The sequence below is a fragment of the Paroedura picta genome, chromosome 4 (genome assembly GCF_049243985.1).
Source record: "Paroedura picta isolate Pp20150507F chromosome 4, Ppicta_v3.0, whole genome shotgun sequence".
NCBI lineage: Eukaryota > Metazoa > Chordata > Lepidosauria > Squamata > Gekkonidae > Paroedura > Paroedura picta.
In genome coordinates, this window is record NC_135372.1 from 50,638,027 (window position 1) to 50,651,958 (window position 13,932).

At 41.3% G+C, this 13,932-nt stretch overlaps 1 protein-coding gene across 4 annotated transcripts in view; it reads left to right on the forward strand.

Annotated features, from left to right (window-relative positions):
* CAMSAP2 (calmodulin regulated spectrin associated protein family member 2) overlaps positions 1 to 13,433 on the forward strand; it is a 98,853-nt gene extending 85,420 nt beyond the window's left edge. For all 4 annotated transcript variants that reach the window (XM_077332781.1, XM_077332782.1, XM_077332783.1 and 1 more), the window contains 6 exons: positions 2,607 to 2,743; positions 3,832 to 4,052; positions 7,219 to 7,291; positions 8,418 to 8,533; positions 9,359 to 9,477; positions 10,299 to 13,433. In XM_077332781.1, coding sequence (XP_077188896.1) covers positions 2,607 to 2,743; positions 3,832 to 4,052; positions 7,219 to 7,291; positions 8,418 to 8,533; positions 9,359 to 9,477; positions 10,299 to 10,604 — 972 coding nt within the window. In that variant the 3' untranslated portion in view covers positions 10,605 to 13,433. The remainder of the gene's footprint in view (positions 1 to 2,606; positions 2,744 to 3,831; positions 4,053 to 7,218; positions 7,292 to 8,417; positions 8,534 to 9,358; positions 9,478 to 10,298) is intronic.
* Positions 13,434 to 13,932: the final 499 nt, after the last annotated feature.

Here is a 13,932-nt window from a genome sequence, read left to right on the forward strand (position 1 = left end):
CCATCCCTACTTCAGAGTATAGACCTGTCCTTAAAGTGCTCTATTGATTTTTGTTCAATAGATAGTCACAAATAATTTAAAACATTATCTCCATGGTACTTAACACAGTTCATGGAGAACCACATTTGCAGTTACTATCAACCAAAAGAGCCTCTTAACTACTATATATCTTGTATGCCACCCCACCAAACACCCCCACACAATATTATAAGATGCAACTATTAACATTAAATATAAACATTAAATACACAACTGTGAGTTGGATCCTATGACTCCCAACAATTTTACCAACAGAAAGACTCCCTTCAAAAGGACTTTTCTGCATCAGAAGAACCCATCCACCATTCAGTGAAGTCTTTATTCCTGGAAAGAAGACTTAGCAAAAGAGAGTCATAGGATCTGACTTTGTAACAATAAGGTTTCTCCTTTTTACCAGCAAAACTTATTGAACCTTTGGGTACCTGGCATGACGGAAAGGACTTTCACATTAGACTTAAGACATAAAATTGCATACAAGCTAACAAGTTTCCCACAGTGTCTTATTATTTATGCTGTAAACCTCTTGGAGTATAAAAATTTAATAAATAAACATAAAATAGGTTGGGTGATAGAAAAATGATTGCTTCCCTGTGTTAAAAGTTTCCATCGTTGAACTCTGATGTTTCAGGAAACAGTGTGGTTTCCTCCTACAAGGAATTTTGTTTCATGGGTTAGCATTCAGCAGCGGTATGCCCCAATATGACATCACATTCAGCTGTTTAAATTTATCCAGCCTCATACACAGAACCCCTGCGTCTCAACAATCATTGTCAAAAATCAAAGAAATAAATAAGTTGTATTATAGTTTAAAAACTGTCTTATCTTGGGCACATGTCAACGATGAATTTGACCCACTTTCTGAAGAGCTCCTCATACTTTCCCTTCCTGCTTCACCACCCGGGATAAAGCCAGCTGGCTTGAAAGGCTGCCAAATTCAAAACCCCTCCCCAAACACAGGGACTGTGAAGGCACTAGAGTGTCATCCTGTGCAAGTCCTGCTTTGTTCCTTGAGACTTACTGTCTTTAAGACCCACTTTGTTCATTGGGACTCTGCAGAGGACAGATGGGTGAAGGGCTTGTCTTTCATCTTTGGAGCCTGCTTGTTCAGATTTAACCAACAGCTGCAGGAACCTTCTCTGCCTCCTGCTGGGACCAGAGCAAGAAATGGAAGTCAAGAGTGCTCAGGCTTTTCACTGCAGGAACCTGTTTGGGCTGAACCATAAGCGCTCCAAAGGCAGGCTTCCCCCACTGCATTCCTAGGCTTACAGTGCAGGTGAGAATGAAATGGTCAAGGCTACTCTGTCTCACGCCAGGGAGAAAGCAAGAAGGCAGCAAGGGAAGTAGAGGGTGCTTTGGCCTCCCACTCTGTTCTTGTTGTTAGTTGCGAAGTCATGTCTGAGGCAGCGCGACCCCATGGATAATGATCTTCCAGGCCTTCCTGTCCTCTACTATTCCCCGGAGTCCATTTAAGCTTGCACAGACTGCTTCAGTGACTCCATCCAGCCACCTCATTCTCTGTCATCCCCTTCTTCTTTTGCCCTCGATCACTCCCAGCATTAGGCTCTTCTCCAGGGAGTCTTTCCTTCTCATGAGGTGGCCAAAGTATTTGAGTTTCATCTTCAGGATCTGGCCTTCTAAGGAGCAGTCAGGGCTGATCTCCTCTAGGACTGACTGGTTTGTTCGCCTTGCAATCCAAGGGACTCACAAGAGTCTTCTCCAGCACCAGAGTTCAAAAGCCACAATTTTTTGACGCTTGGCCTTCCTTATGGTCCAACTTTCACAGCCATACATTGCAACTGGGAAGACCATAGCCCTGACTAGACGCACTTTAGTTAGCAGGGTGATGTCTGCTTCTTAGGATGCTGTCTAGATTTGCCATAGCTTTCCTCCCTAGGAGCAAGCGTCTTTTAATTTCTTTGCTGCAGTCCCCGTCTACAGTGATCTTGGAGCCCTGCAAAAAAAAAAATCTGTCACTACCTCCATTTCTTCCCCATCTAGAGTGGCCTCCCACACTAGAAGCCTACAATGAGCCATCCAGCATCATTGTGAAGCTTGTGTACCTTTGACTTCTCTTGCTTCCTTCTCACTCTTTTTCCAGCATGAGGTGCAGCATCTCAGGCAAGAGGGTGAAATTGCCAAGGCACCTGAAGGAGACCAAGCTGGCCGTGAAGAAAGGAGAAGATAAAGCAAAACCATGCCACCACCTCGCAGCCAGCTTGCTCTTTTGCTCGGTGGCTGCTTTGATGGCGGCATGGTTTTGCTTTCTCTTCTCTGGGCCCAACTTTCTCCCCCTTTGCTAGGTGCTCAGATGTTGGGATGAGAGCATGGAGGGAGCTGTGGATGTTGGGCCACTTACTCTCTCCCTGGCAGGAGATCTGCAATTCAGCCTTCCTTTCCTCCATTGGCAGCAATTTCAACATGGGAACAACCTGTCAACTGCAAGCGGTACTAGAATATGGGGCAGGTGCCTAATCACAGTATGGTGCTCAGAAGTTAATGCACTTGCTCCAAAGCCACTGAATATCTCTGCATCAACTGATTTTATTCCCCACAAATGTCGTTTTTAGGATGATCAAAAGGCTGAGGATGATATGGCAGTAAAACGGGCAGCATTATTGGAGAAGCGATTGCGAAGGGAAAGGGAAACCTTACTTCGAAAGCAGCAGCTGGAAGCAGAGTTGGAACACAAGAAAGAAGAAACAAAGTGAGATGAACTATAGATACTGGTCATTTTAAGTCCTCACTAGTTTTTAGATACTATTTGCTGTGACATAGAACTGATCTTTTCTCCAAGACGTCTTCCATCCTGTGCTCTATAGACTGTGTTAAAAAAAATTCTGATATGAAAGTGTCAGTTTTGGTAGCTAATGGCCATACTCTTTTTTTTCTTGTTTGTTTTGGGATGCAGAACTATAAAATGTTCAGAAAAAAACAGGGATGGAAAAGGGATCAGAAATTTGAGAGGAAATTGAAATATATGCAGCACTTTCTTATGAAGCCAAAACTTGTTGTTAAACTATATTACAAATGGCGTGATTTGTGTTGTTCAAATATTGTACTATTTGATGTGTGCCTGCAAGTTAGAAGCATAAATGACCTAGTTTTCTACAAGCCAAATACTAGTGTCTCTTTGATCAGAATCTACTGATATTCTGTTGAAAAAATCTTTGGAGAGGGGTGGCATATAAATTAATAAATAATAATAATTTAGTTAAATATTCCAAGTTTTTCTCTCTGAATTTTACTAAAAAGCCAAATAAGCCGCAAGTTCAAACAAATGTGTGCCGTTTTTGTTTGATATCTTGTGATAAATTACAGCATTAGTTAGTAGAAGTAATGCTGATCAGCAAAGAGGGAACTTGCTTCTTTTTCTTCTGTTATTTCTAGTCCCATTGGATATTCTGGGGCTTTGCCTCTCTTGCAAATTTTCCTGAAACTATTAATTGCCCCACAGATCTTATGAAAGCTAAGATACTTTATTACATTAACTTTTGAAGAATGAGTACATTCTGGAAATATATGTGGTACTTTGCCAGCACTTTAAAAAAAGGTTACGATTGTTGCTGCTGTTGTTGCTTGTGCAAGAAAAGTGGGGGCGTTTGTGTTTTGTTTTGTTTATTATTATTATATTTATATATCGCCCTCCCATGAAGCTCAGGGCAGTTTACCTGAAACCGGAGAAGAATCATACAGATATGATAAATTGAACAATAGCAATACAGTCATGACAGTAGAACAATATAATAATAGAATAGTGACTTGAATTTGCTAATATTTACTTGAATTTCCAAGGAGGAAGTCTGAGGAAGAACGTCAGAAGAAAGAAGATGAAAGAGCACGACGAGAGTTCATTAAACAAGAATATATGAGGCGGAAGCAGCTAAAACTCATGGAAGACATGGATATTGTCATAAAGCCCCGCCCCCACTCATCTAAACAGAAAAAGCCACGACCAAAATCTATTCATAGAGATCATATTGAATCACCCAAGACTCCAATCAAAGGTCCTCCAGGTAACAACCAGCTTTGGTTTTAAGTCTTGAGTAATCAACATGTGACATAACTTTTTGCTTTTCCAGGAAGCTTCAGAAATGCAATAGGACCACCATTGTACTTATTCCCCCCCCATTTATCTGTACACCGCCCGTGGCGCCGCGGGCGCCACGGACTAAATAAAGCTGTAAGCCCTCCTGGGGCGGGATGTGTCCACGATGAGGAAGGGTCCGGATTGGACCCTTCCTCATGACAGACAATCGGAGGGACCAATCAGCAAGCGCTTCACGCCTGCCGATTGGTCCCTCTGATTCCCAGCCCCAGCGCAGCTCGCAGTTGCTTCCGGCCTGACGCTGCGAGAGGCGCGAAGCACCTCTCGCCGCGTCAGGCCGCCGCCCGAGGGAACCCCCGGCAGTCGCGCGGAGCGCGGCTGCCGGGGGCTCCCTGCCCGGCGGCCAGACGCAGGACCGCCGACAACTCCCACCGAGAACTCACCTGAGATGCGGGCAGCGGCGACGCAATCGATGGTGGCGCCATGACTGTTGCCGCCAGAAGAGCTGCCATCACCGGAGGAAGCGGCGCCGCGATCCCAGGTGGCGCCCGCCCAGCGAACGGCGGTGCCTGGGCCGCGATCGGCGAAGGGGCCATGCTTTGCCGTGCCGCCAAGCCGCAGCAGCAGCAGCAACTCGCCCGCCAGCGCCACGGGCCGCCAAGGAGCCGCAGCACGCCGAGGAGCCACTTCAGGAGCCGGCGAGGAGCAGCCGGCAGGAGCCGCGGAGGTGCGCGCCGAGGAGCTCAACCCGCCCAACCCGCCGAGGAGCCACCGAGGAGCCGCCACCCTCTTTCTGGTAGCCTTCCGTCCCTCGCTCTCGCCCCTGCCTGCTAGAGCCCATTGTATTCTTTATACAATGGGCTTTTTTACTATTCTATATATGCATACATAAAGAGTGATTCATATTTCTGACAACATGTTGAAGGTTCCAAAGACTTCTATTGGTGGATCCTTCCCTCCCCCAGGGCCAATTGCAGCTCTTGCTCAGGATTCCATACCTACCTCCTTCTTTCCCTTCAGGCCTGATATAAGGGAAGCCTCTAACAGCCTCTGACTGAGGCAAGGGAGATGTTTCTGAGAGCAATGCAGGGGAGTGTGTGGGCATGTGTGTGCTTTCCCTTTGAGGGGGAAAGCTTTCCCTTTCTGTCTAATCACTAGCTGACAGGGAGGTCACAGAAAAGCCCCTTCTCACTTAAAATACTGCTGTGCTAGCCAAAGTGTCTCTGTGCCCATGTGCATTCTTTTGGAAAGGAAGCATGTGAGGGGGGAGAGCTTTTCAACTGCCTGGAGATATGCTGTACTTTCAGGGGATCCTCAGATCCCACCTGGAGGCTGTCATCCCTAAACCTCAATGGGGTACAATGCTGCATTTTTGCCTGGGGAGCTGATCTTTATAGTCTGGAGATGAGCAGTTATTCCAGGAGGTCTCCAGGCCCCACCTGGAGATTGGCTGTCCCTACTCTGGAAATATTCCTTGAAGTTTGGAAGTAGGGCCTCAGAAGTGTATAATGCCTCTGCAGCCACCTAACCAGCCACATAGCACCCTTTGACCTATTTCAGATAAGGAAAACATTGCAGAAAATAGGTAAGGTTGCCAGATTGTGTAGATTAATGTTCTGGAATTCCACACTACCCAAGTGTGCATAAACTTGACTAGGGTCAAGATTGCTGTGCACAGAGAGACCTCCTCTTAGGGTTGCCAGCTTCCAAGTGAGGCACTATACCCACTCCAAACCATGAACTAGCATGAATTGCATTACAGAACGCAACAGGCTTTACTACTACTTCATGTACTAATATTCTTGTACTTCATTCATGATACCTTACATATTAACTTTTGCTATCAATCATAGCTTTTAGCAGATGTATACTACTACTACTTTACTACTAGTATATGTATATTTAGATGCTTACCTTTAGACTGAGAACAGGAATGTGTGCTTTGAGACCGATAACCAACTTTTCTTATGTCTTTATTTGTACTTGGGAAAGTTCAAGTTAGGTTTTTTTTGTTTATTGTTTATATTATTTACATAATAACTTATTCTGATGAAGACCTAAAGCAGCTTAAGTAATAATTAACCAAACAAAAACAGATCTTGGGTAGGTTCTGAATCTCAGTGGTGAGCTCATTGAACAGCTACTGCTTATGAGTCAGGAGCCAAGAACCCCTCGGCTTGTGCTGCTGGCTATTCATGGGATTTAATGATACCTGCAGACATAAAGGAGGCAAACACAGCTGTGTAGTACACCTCCCCAAGTAAACATTCCATGAACTGAATCAAAACAGAAACATTCTTCTTAGCTAGATGTTCCTCTCTGTGGAGAGTAATGCTTCTGCTTAGGACAAAACATTCCACCAATGGATAGAGAAGGAAACACACAGCCCTGTAGTTCTGCTCAGCCCCAGACCTGGCTTGCCCAGGGTGGGAGCTTTCTTCCCTGGGCTAGACAGGCTCAAATGGTCAGTCTGCCCCTGCCTGAAGGTGCTTAGCTTAGAAGAAACTTAATTCATATTATAATTGATCTGCTTCCTTGGTCTGCTATGCATCTGTACTTTAGTGGTCCAAATACAGATAGAACAAATGGGGCATCCACAAGGATTAACAAGGGGCATCTTGTTTCCCCTTCCCTCACCATTTCTTCTTTCCCTTCCCTGAAAGCCCCCATAGCCTCTTCCCTTTTTCCACTCTCTTCTCTCCTTCCCACCACCAACCAACCTACCTACCTACCTTTATCTGCTCCTTCAGGTTTTCCTCCTCCACATACCCTGTCATCCTCCCCCAAGTGCCCAGCCTCAGCCCAGTTACAGATAGAAAATCTACAAGAATTTGTGGGGGCACTTCACTTTCTTATGAATAACTTGGCAGCCTGCAGAATAAACTTTAGTTTGTTTGTGACAAAAGCAAATCTTTAAAGTCCTCCAGCTCATCCATTCTCTGTCTCCTTTTCTGTGGGATACTTACTGAAGAATTCCTGATATAACGCAAATCACACTGTTGGGATGTCTAAATTGAGCAAAGTAACAAACTATTTCTTGTATACAAGTCTGAATGTAGCGTTTGTATCTGAATTTTTTTATGGTCAGCTATTTCACTGGCTTTATTATTTTATTGATTCTCCCCCCCTTCCAGTATCTAGCCTTTCACTGGCATCTCTGAACACAGGAGACAATGACAGTGTGCAGTCGGGCAAGAGAACACCACGGTAAATCTTCAGTTACACTTTAATTGAATTTATTGTTGTCATTACAGCAGTGCTTATTCAGTGATGCAGTTCTTAAACATAATGTAGAAACATTTAACACAACAATGAATCTTCCATTTGAATGATACAGATTGTAGGCTGGTTCAAACTCACATCCCTCAGCACTCAAGATGCATGTTAATTTCCCCAGAATAAAAAAGGAAATCACAAGGCACAATGATGTAGTAGTCTTCTCTATGTTTATAAGTGAAAAGGTTATAACATAAAGTCTAAATGGTCAAACATATGATCAAACATAAAGAGTCAACCAAAACAGGATCCTAGGTTAAGTAACCCACTTTCTGTTCTATCTTTGTCAGTGGTTGCTCTTCCAATATACTGTCAATATAGTAATTGTAGTATCACATTGGCAAAATGCTCATAATCGCCTGGGGATTTCATAAAGTGCAGGGCACATGACCACTACAGGCTGGGAGTTAACATCTGTGGGTTCCTTTGGTGCTTTTCACATGCCTACTGCATGCATGGCCACTGGTTGTGTGGATAGACTGATGAGTACAAACTTAATAGAACAATGACCATTCCACAACTGAGTTAAATTGTCGAAATTAGTTTGGATTTCATTTTTGCAAAGTAAAGACAAAGTAAAGGCTTTGATACCGAGATGGCAGCATCTCACCTTTTTCCTAGGGTCACAACTGTCATTACTCCCAGCCTTTACTTGAAGTATTCATTCCCACCAGTATTGGCTTCTCAGTATGCACCAGCAAAGAGTGGAATTAATGAGAGGGGAGATATTAGAAATATTTAAGGCAAAGGTGTGCATGGGTATTCTGTCCTTGCATTCCTTGGGATTACATTGCAGGGGAAAGGGGTGGTGGGCGTAACATCTTCTGACAGTCATCAGAAATCAGCCCAGCCTACTGGTTAACTGTGATTGATGGTCTTCCTGTTCCAGAGGCCACCCAGGAATGTAGATAAATTACTGTGCTTTTAAGTCACTTGATTGGGTTTCTGTGGTGGTTATTTTTAGATATTGCATCATAAAACATTACATATTTTTTTTAATGTTTAGAAGAACACTTGATAATAAGCAGGAAATATTTTTTAAAAATACAATGTTTAGGTCTGAATCGGTGGAAGGCTTTTTATCCCCAAGTCGTTGTGGCAGTCGTAATGGGGAAAAGGATTGGGAAAACGCATCTACAACCTCTTCAGTGGCTTCTGCTACAGAATATACAGGTTGGTTTCATGGATGGCATTCAGCTTTCTGCATGATTTACAGAAACACCTTGGGAATGTCCAGTGTTCTGATCTAATAAATAGTCAGCTGCCTCAATATCTTTTTATATGTGGGTCTGCGATCCTATCCCTCTTGCCTACCAGCAGCGCATACCACAGTGTACCTGTTACTTATCACTCCCATTTGTTGTCTTATATGGATGATTTACAGGCCAAAAAGGGGGATCTAGCGTTTGTATGTGATAGGTCTTTGGTGGAAACTATTGCGCATTTCTTCTTTTTCAGTGTCATTTATTTGAATCTGAGAAGAAAATGTCTGGATCCTCATTTAAAGATGAAGCTCCTCTAACTATAATTGAATTACTCTGTTAGCAGACCTGGATTTTAATATAACATTAGATGTTTGTACACATATGGCTGCTGCAATTAAACATTGTTTTAATTATTATTGAACAGCAATAACTTTTTTGTTATATTGCTGTCTTTTTTCTGGTAGAGAGCAGTGGCCTCTAATCAGGCAATAGAAATTAGGATACCAAAGGACAGCTCTTCTTCTTCAAGTGACTATGCGATATTTTTCTTCTGTTTCATGCAACTCCTGATTTTTGCCCATTTGCACCCCTTTTTCCTTTCTAGTACATTCATTCTGGGGTTGGCTGCCCTCTGCTTTTATTGGTTCTTCCCTTTGCATTTATTGGAAGCCAAACAATCCTTCCCAAGCCTTAGGAGATCTTCAGGAGATGCGATTTGAATAGGCAACTGAGCAAGTTTCAGATTGCTTCTTGAACCTACATTGGTTGGGTTGATTTTTTTTTTCCCTTACAGGACCAAAGCTCTACAAGGAACCCAGTGCAAAATCTAACAAACACATAATCCAGAATGCTCTGGCTCATTGTTGCTTGGCTGGAAAAGTAAACGAAGGGCAGAAGAATAAAATTTTGGAGGTAAGGCAAGTCTGTACTGCAACAATAAAAACAAGGAGGAAAATTATATAAAAATTAAAAAACAAAGAAAATTAATTGTAAAGGCTGCAGGAGTTAATGGGCTCTTGATATGGAGCACAGTTAACTACACAGATTCTGTTGCATTGTCCTCTGCATCCCATAGAAAGGCTGCCAAAAGCCAGAGCAGCTATCCCAGAACCTAAAGCTGAGGATCATCCACCTTAACAATACTTTCTAAACATTTTCAGTGGGTCTGACCCAGAGGAAGGATAGAGCAATGGAGGAAATACTTTCTAAGAACATGTAAACAGTAAATACTTTCCCCACAAATCCCTGGGGCTCACTGAATTTCCAGCCCCTCATCCTGGAATATTCTGCAGAGCTAAGTTGCTGTTTAGTTTGTTCCCCAAAGAGCCTTCCTGAGGATAAAAACTGCACACTTTGTGTAATTGGGAGATTTTTGATTGGTTTAGAATAGACAGGAAAAAGAGAATAGGAATTCCTACATTGCAGTGCTGCCCTGTAAGTCAACTCAAAATGAAGGCTGTCTTCTGATTGTATAGATATTGCAAAAATAATTGCCATATGAAACAAACTGCCTGAGCTGTTACAATCCAGCTCTTAATATTTAGCACCATATAGGACTTGTTTACACATGCGTGCATGTCATCTGATCTTTCTGAACTTTGAATGTTTTCCAAAACATCAATTGGGCATTATAAGAATTTTATGTAGAACTGAAACATGCTTACTTTGGAAGCTCATCGTATTTGAATTTCTCATGAAATTAACTTTCTCTCCTTTCTCTCCCACCCTTGAAGGAAATGGAGAAATCCAATGCCAACAATTTCCTAATCCTCTTCCGGGACTCAGGCTGCCAGTTCCGATCTTTGTATACGTACTGCCCTGAAACTGAAGAAATTAATAAATTAACTGGAATCGGCCCCAAGTCCATTAGCAAGAAAATGATTGAGGGGCTCTATAAATACAATTCTGACAGGAAGCAGTTCAGCCACATACCTGCTAAAACTCTTTCTGCCAGTGTTGATGCAATTACCATTCACAGCCATTTGTGGCAGAGCAAGAGACCAGTAACACCGAAAAAACTCTTACCGGCAAAGGCATAGTGACTTGAGGGGAGAGGTGGGGAGGATACCTTGCTGCAGACTGTCGTGGGAAACTTGCACTGCGTATTTGCTGCCTATCAGAAAACAGGTTCCTGTTTGCCAACGAGACTCCTTTGAACTCAAGTCTGAAGACCAAGCTCTGTCGTCATGCACAACTGGAATGTAAACACAGCATTTAAGACTCAGAGAAAACTGACACTTAGTTGATTATGCATTCACGTGCTCATGAAAGATTGAGTCACAAATGGAGACAGATATGTGCTTTCACGCAGTGTAGAGTGTTCATTTCCTATTTTGAAACACTGAACTAATGAATGTTTGCAAATCTATATTGACAAAAACATTTTTTTTACATTTGTTGCCTTATACTTTGGTATTTTGCGCTTGTTCCGGAATTTGTTTTTACTGTTAATAGAAATGTTCTCTTTTGAATTATTACACTATTAAATTTTTCGCATCCTGCAAGCAACAGTGAGAGCCTCTTTGCACTGAAAGGGAGGTCTGTTCATTAAGCTCTCATTCATTGCAAAGGATTTTGCACAGGAAAAGCTCATTGATGAAGAATATTAAATGTTCCTAATGTGTCTGACAACTGATTTCTAGTGCTTCTTGTTCAGCAAGGAAATGTATTTTACAAAAGATATCAGTGTTACATTAAAAAAATCCACCATAACCCTGATCCAGGGAGTGTATAGGAACATCCGAACATGCACTGGTATATTTAATTAAATATTACTTTAAGTAACTATTTGCTCCTTGTGATCAGAAGCATCTTCTGACAGCTACAGCCCAAACTATATTTTTAGTCAACCTTTTACAATTCAGTAACAACATAAAATCACTCAACATGTGCAAGCCCCATGCATGCACGTAAGGTACTTCCTGAGATCATGGAGTATTTTCATTTCCAAAATCTAAACAAAATAGTATAATCCTGTGTTGAAGATAGAAATTTGGTGTGAATCCTTTTGAGATTACTTAAAGCTTTTCCGATCCTACCTGGTATGGACCAAAGTAAATTTTCTTTGGAGAAACGAGGATTTGATTTTGCTTAGTTAAAATAATTGCTTTGGGTATGGCTCTTGAGATCTTGAGTGTATTCAAACTGAGAATGGCAAAGATCTACAAGCTTAAAGCAATGTAACTGTTACCTAATTAATAACTGGGGGTATACTTTCAGTATTTACAAAGGGCTGCACCTCTGTATAGTTTTACAAAAATCATTTTTGTTTTCTAAAAGAGTAATATGTAGTAAAGCAAGTACTATTCCACCAGGCAAAAAGTACGAACTTGAAACCTAACCTTATTTTTGTGATTGCTTTTTTGACATTGTTCACCAGAGGACTTAGTTGGGCAGGGGGGGGAGCTAGTTGGAACCTCATTCTCAGGAAAAGACTTGAAATATTGCTGTTCTTTTTCGGTGTTGTGACAAGTGACGGAACTTAAAGACAGTATTGAACTACTCTTCTTCTGAAGTATGTACTTTTATTATGGGTCTGAAGAAGGAAAACTTAAAATTCCGTACACCTCTCCCGTTAATTGTTTGAACTGAAGAAGTAATGCTTCACTACAGACTGCTCATGTTCTTAATATAGAAGTTGTACAGGAATGAGAAATCCTTAAATAATTTAGACAACAGTACTTTTTTAAATTATTAAAAGGCCTTAGGCATCAATGCATCTGGGTTGTTTAGCAACATTTTCTCAGAATGCAGTCAATATTTTACTGTAATTTATGTTCTTATATTTATGTATATTTGTTAAAACTGTAAAAAAAACTTTGTTTAATAGAGATGTTACTCGGATCTATTTGTGGTTAGGTGCTTCCTCATGTTTGCATGTTTACGAACCAGGATATCTAACCATCTTCTATTTCAAGTGTAAACATACTGTGTATATATTATATATAATATTAAAAATAGGAGGTGAATGAGCTGTATATTTTACCTGCTAAGTTTGGCTCCAACAAATGGAATAGGAAAAGCTTATTACTCATGTAAATGGAAGTCTAAGTTAAAACTAACAGGAGTAAATCCATGGTTGGGGAAGAATTAGCAGGACAAATGGGATAGACAATTTTAAAGGGGAGGGCACAAGGAAGGGTTTTTTTTTAATTAAACTATTCTATTCTTGCTAAAAGGAAACTAGTTTAAGGACACACGTCACCTGCTGACTCATACACCCTCATCTAAACAATGTTTTATTAAGTATGATGACAGAGGGTATAATTTTAAATTATTGAACATATTATGAAATTTATCTACAGTTCAAAAAAGTTTGTGCAATGTCTAAAGGTAAAATGTGTACAACACAAAGTTTGATAATGCTGGGTTTAAAATTTACTAAATGCTAGGAGAGTAAGTGCAGTTTTTTTTCATAAAGCTTGCCATTTTTATAATGATAGTTTATTTGGGATCATGTTTAGGAAGAGAGACGCTTTTCATGAAGTCCGGTGTTTATCAATGTCATTATCAGAATACACTGCTGCTTTAAGGGAGGGGTGTTTTTATAGTTTATATATGACAGCCAAGCATCCTAATTTACAGGCCAGGTGTTCAAATTCTTAACAGTCACGTGGGCTACTGAAACAATCTTTGGATGACTGTTGCCGCTTTTAATGCTTTGGCTGTTTAAAGCCAAATTTTGTTATTTATGATTTGATGGGCACTGTCTGTTGAGGAAATGTACAGTGTTTTGTGTGCTTGTCCACTTTTGAGAAACATTGCTATCCTATTTTTTCAGATACTGTGCTGTAAAATATTGTCATATTGCTACTTACCTAGTATAGTGTAGTTCTTCCCTCCATCTAAATAAAATGCATGGCACCAAACAGTGTTGCAATTTCTTTTTAATCATGGTTTGTTGTTCATCTTTGAAGCTTCCAATTTTGTTTATTAGAATATTTATGTCCTGCCTTTCCTCGTGGCTCAGAAAAGCTTGTTTGTAGAGTGTGGTTAAACTAAGATGATTATGGTATGATATCTCCTGCTTGGGGCCTTTGAACAAGCACAAAGCCATAATTTTCCAGTTAAGCTGCTGGGTTCAGGAATTGGATTCTGAACAGGATCATGGCCAGCCGGTTGCAGTTTGACATACAGCAAGACCATTCATTTCAGTTTGGCATTCCTTTGGCAGTAGGCTGGGCCTTGTGTGGACAACACCTGCTCTGGGATTTTGGACTTCTATAGACTTTGTATCTTCAATCTTCCCAGGTAACATCTGGACCAGAGCAATAATACCCAAGTATTCTAGGTTAACTATTCAGTTCTATTATGTTCTTCCCTGTTTTTGTTCTGCTTCTGTACTTTTATATCTTTGCATATTGTTTT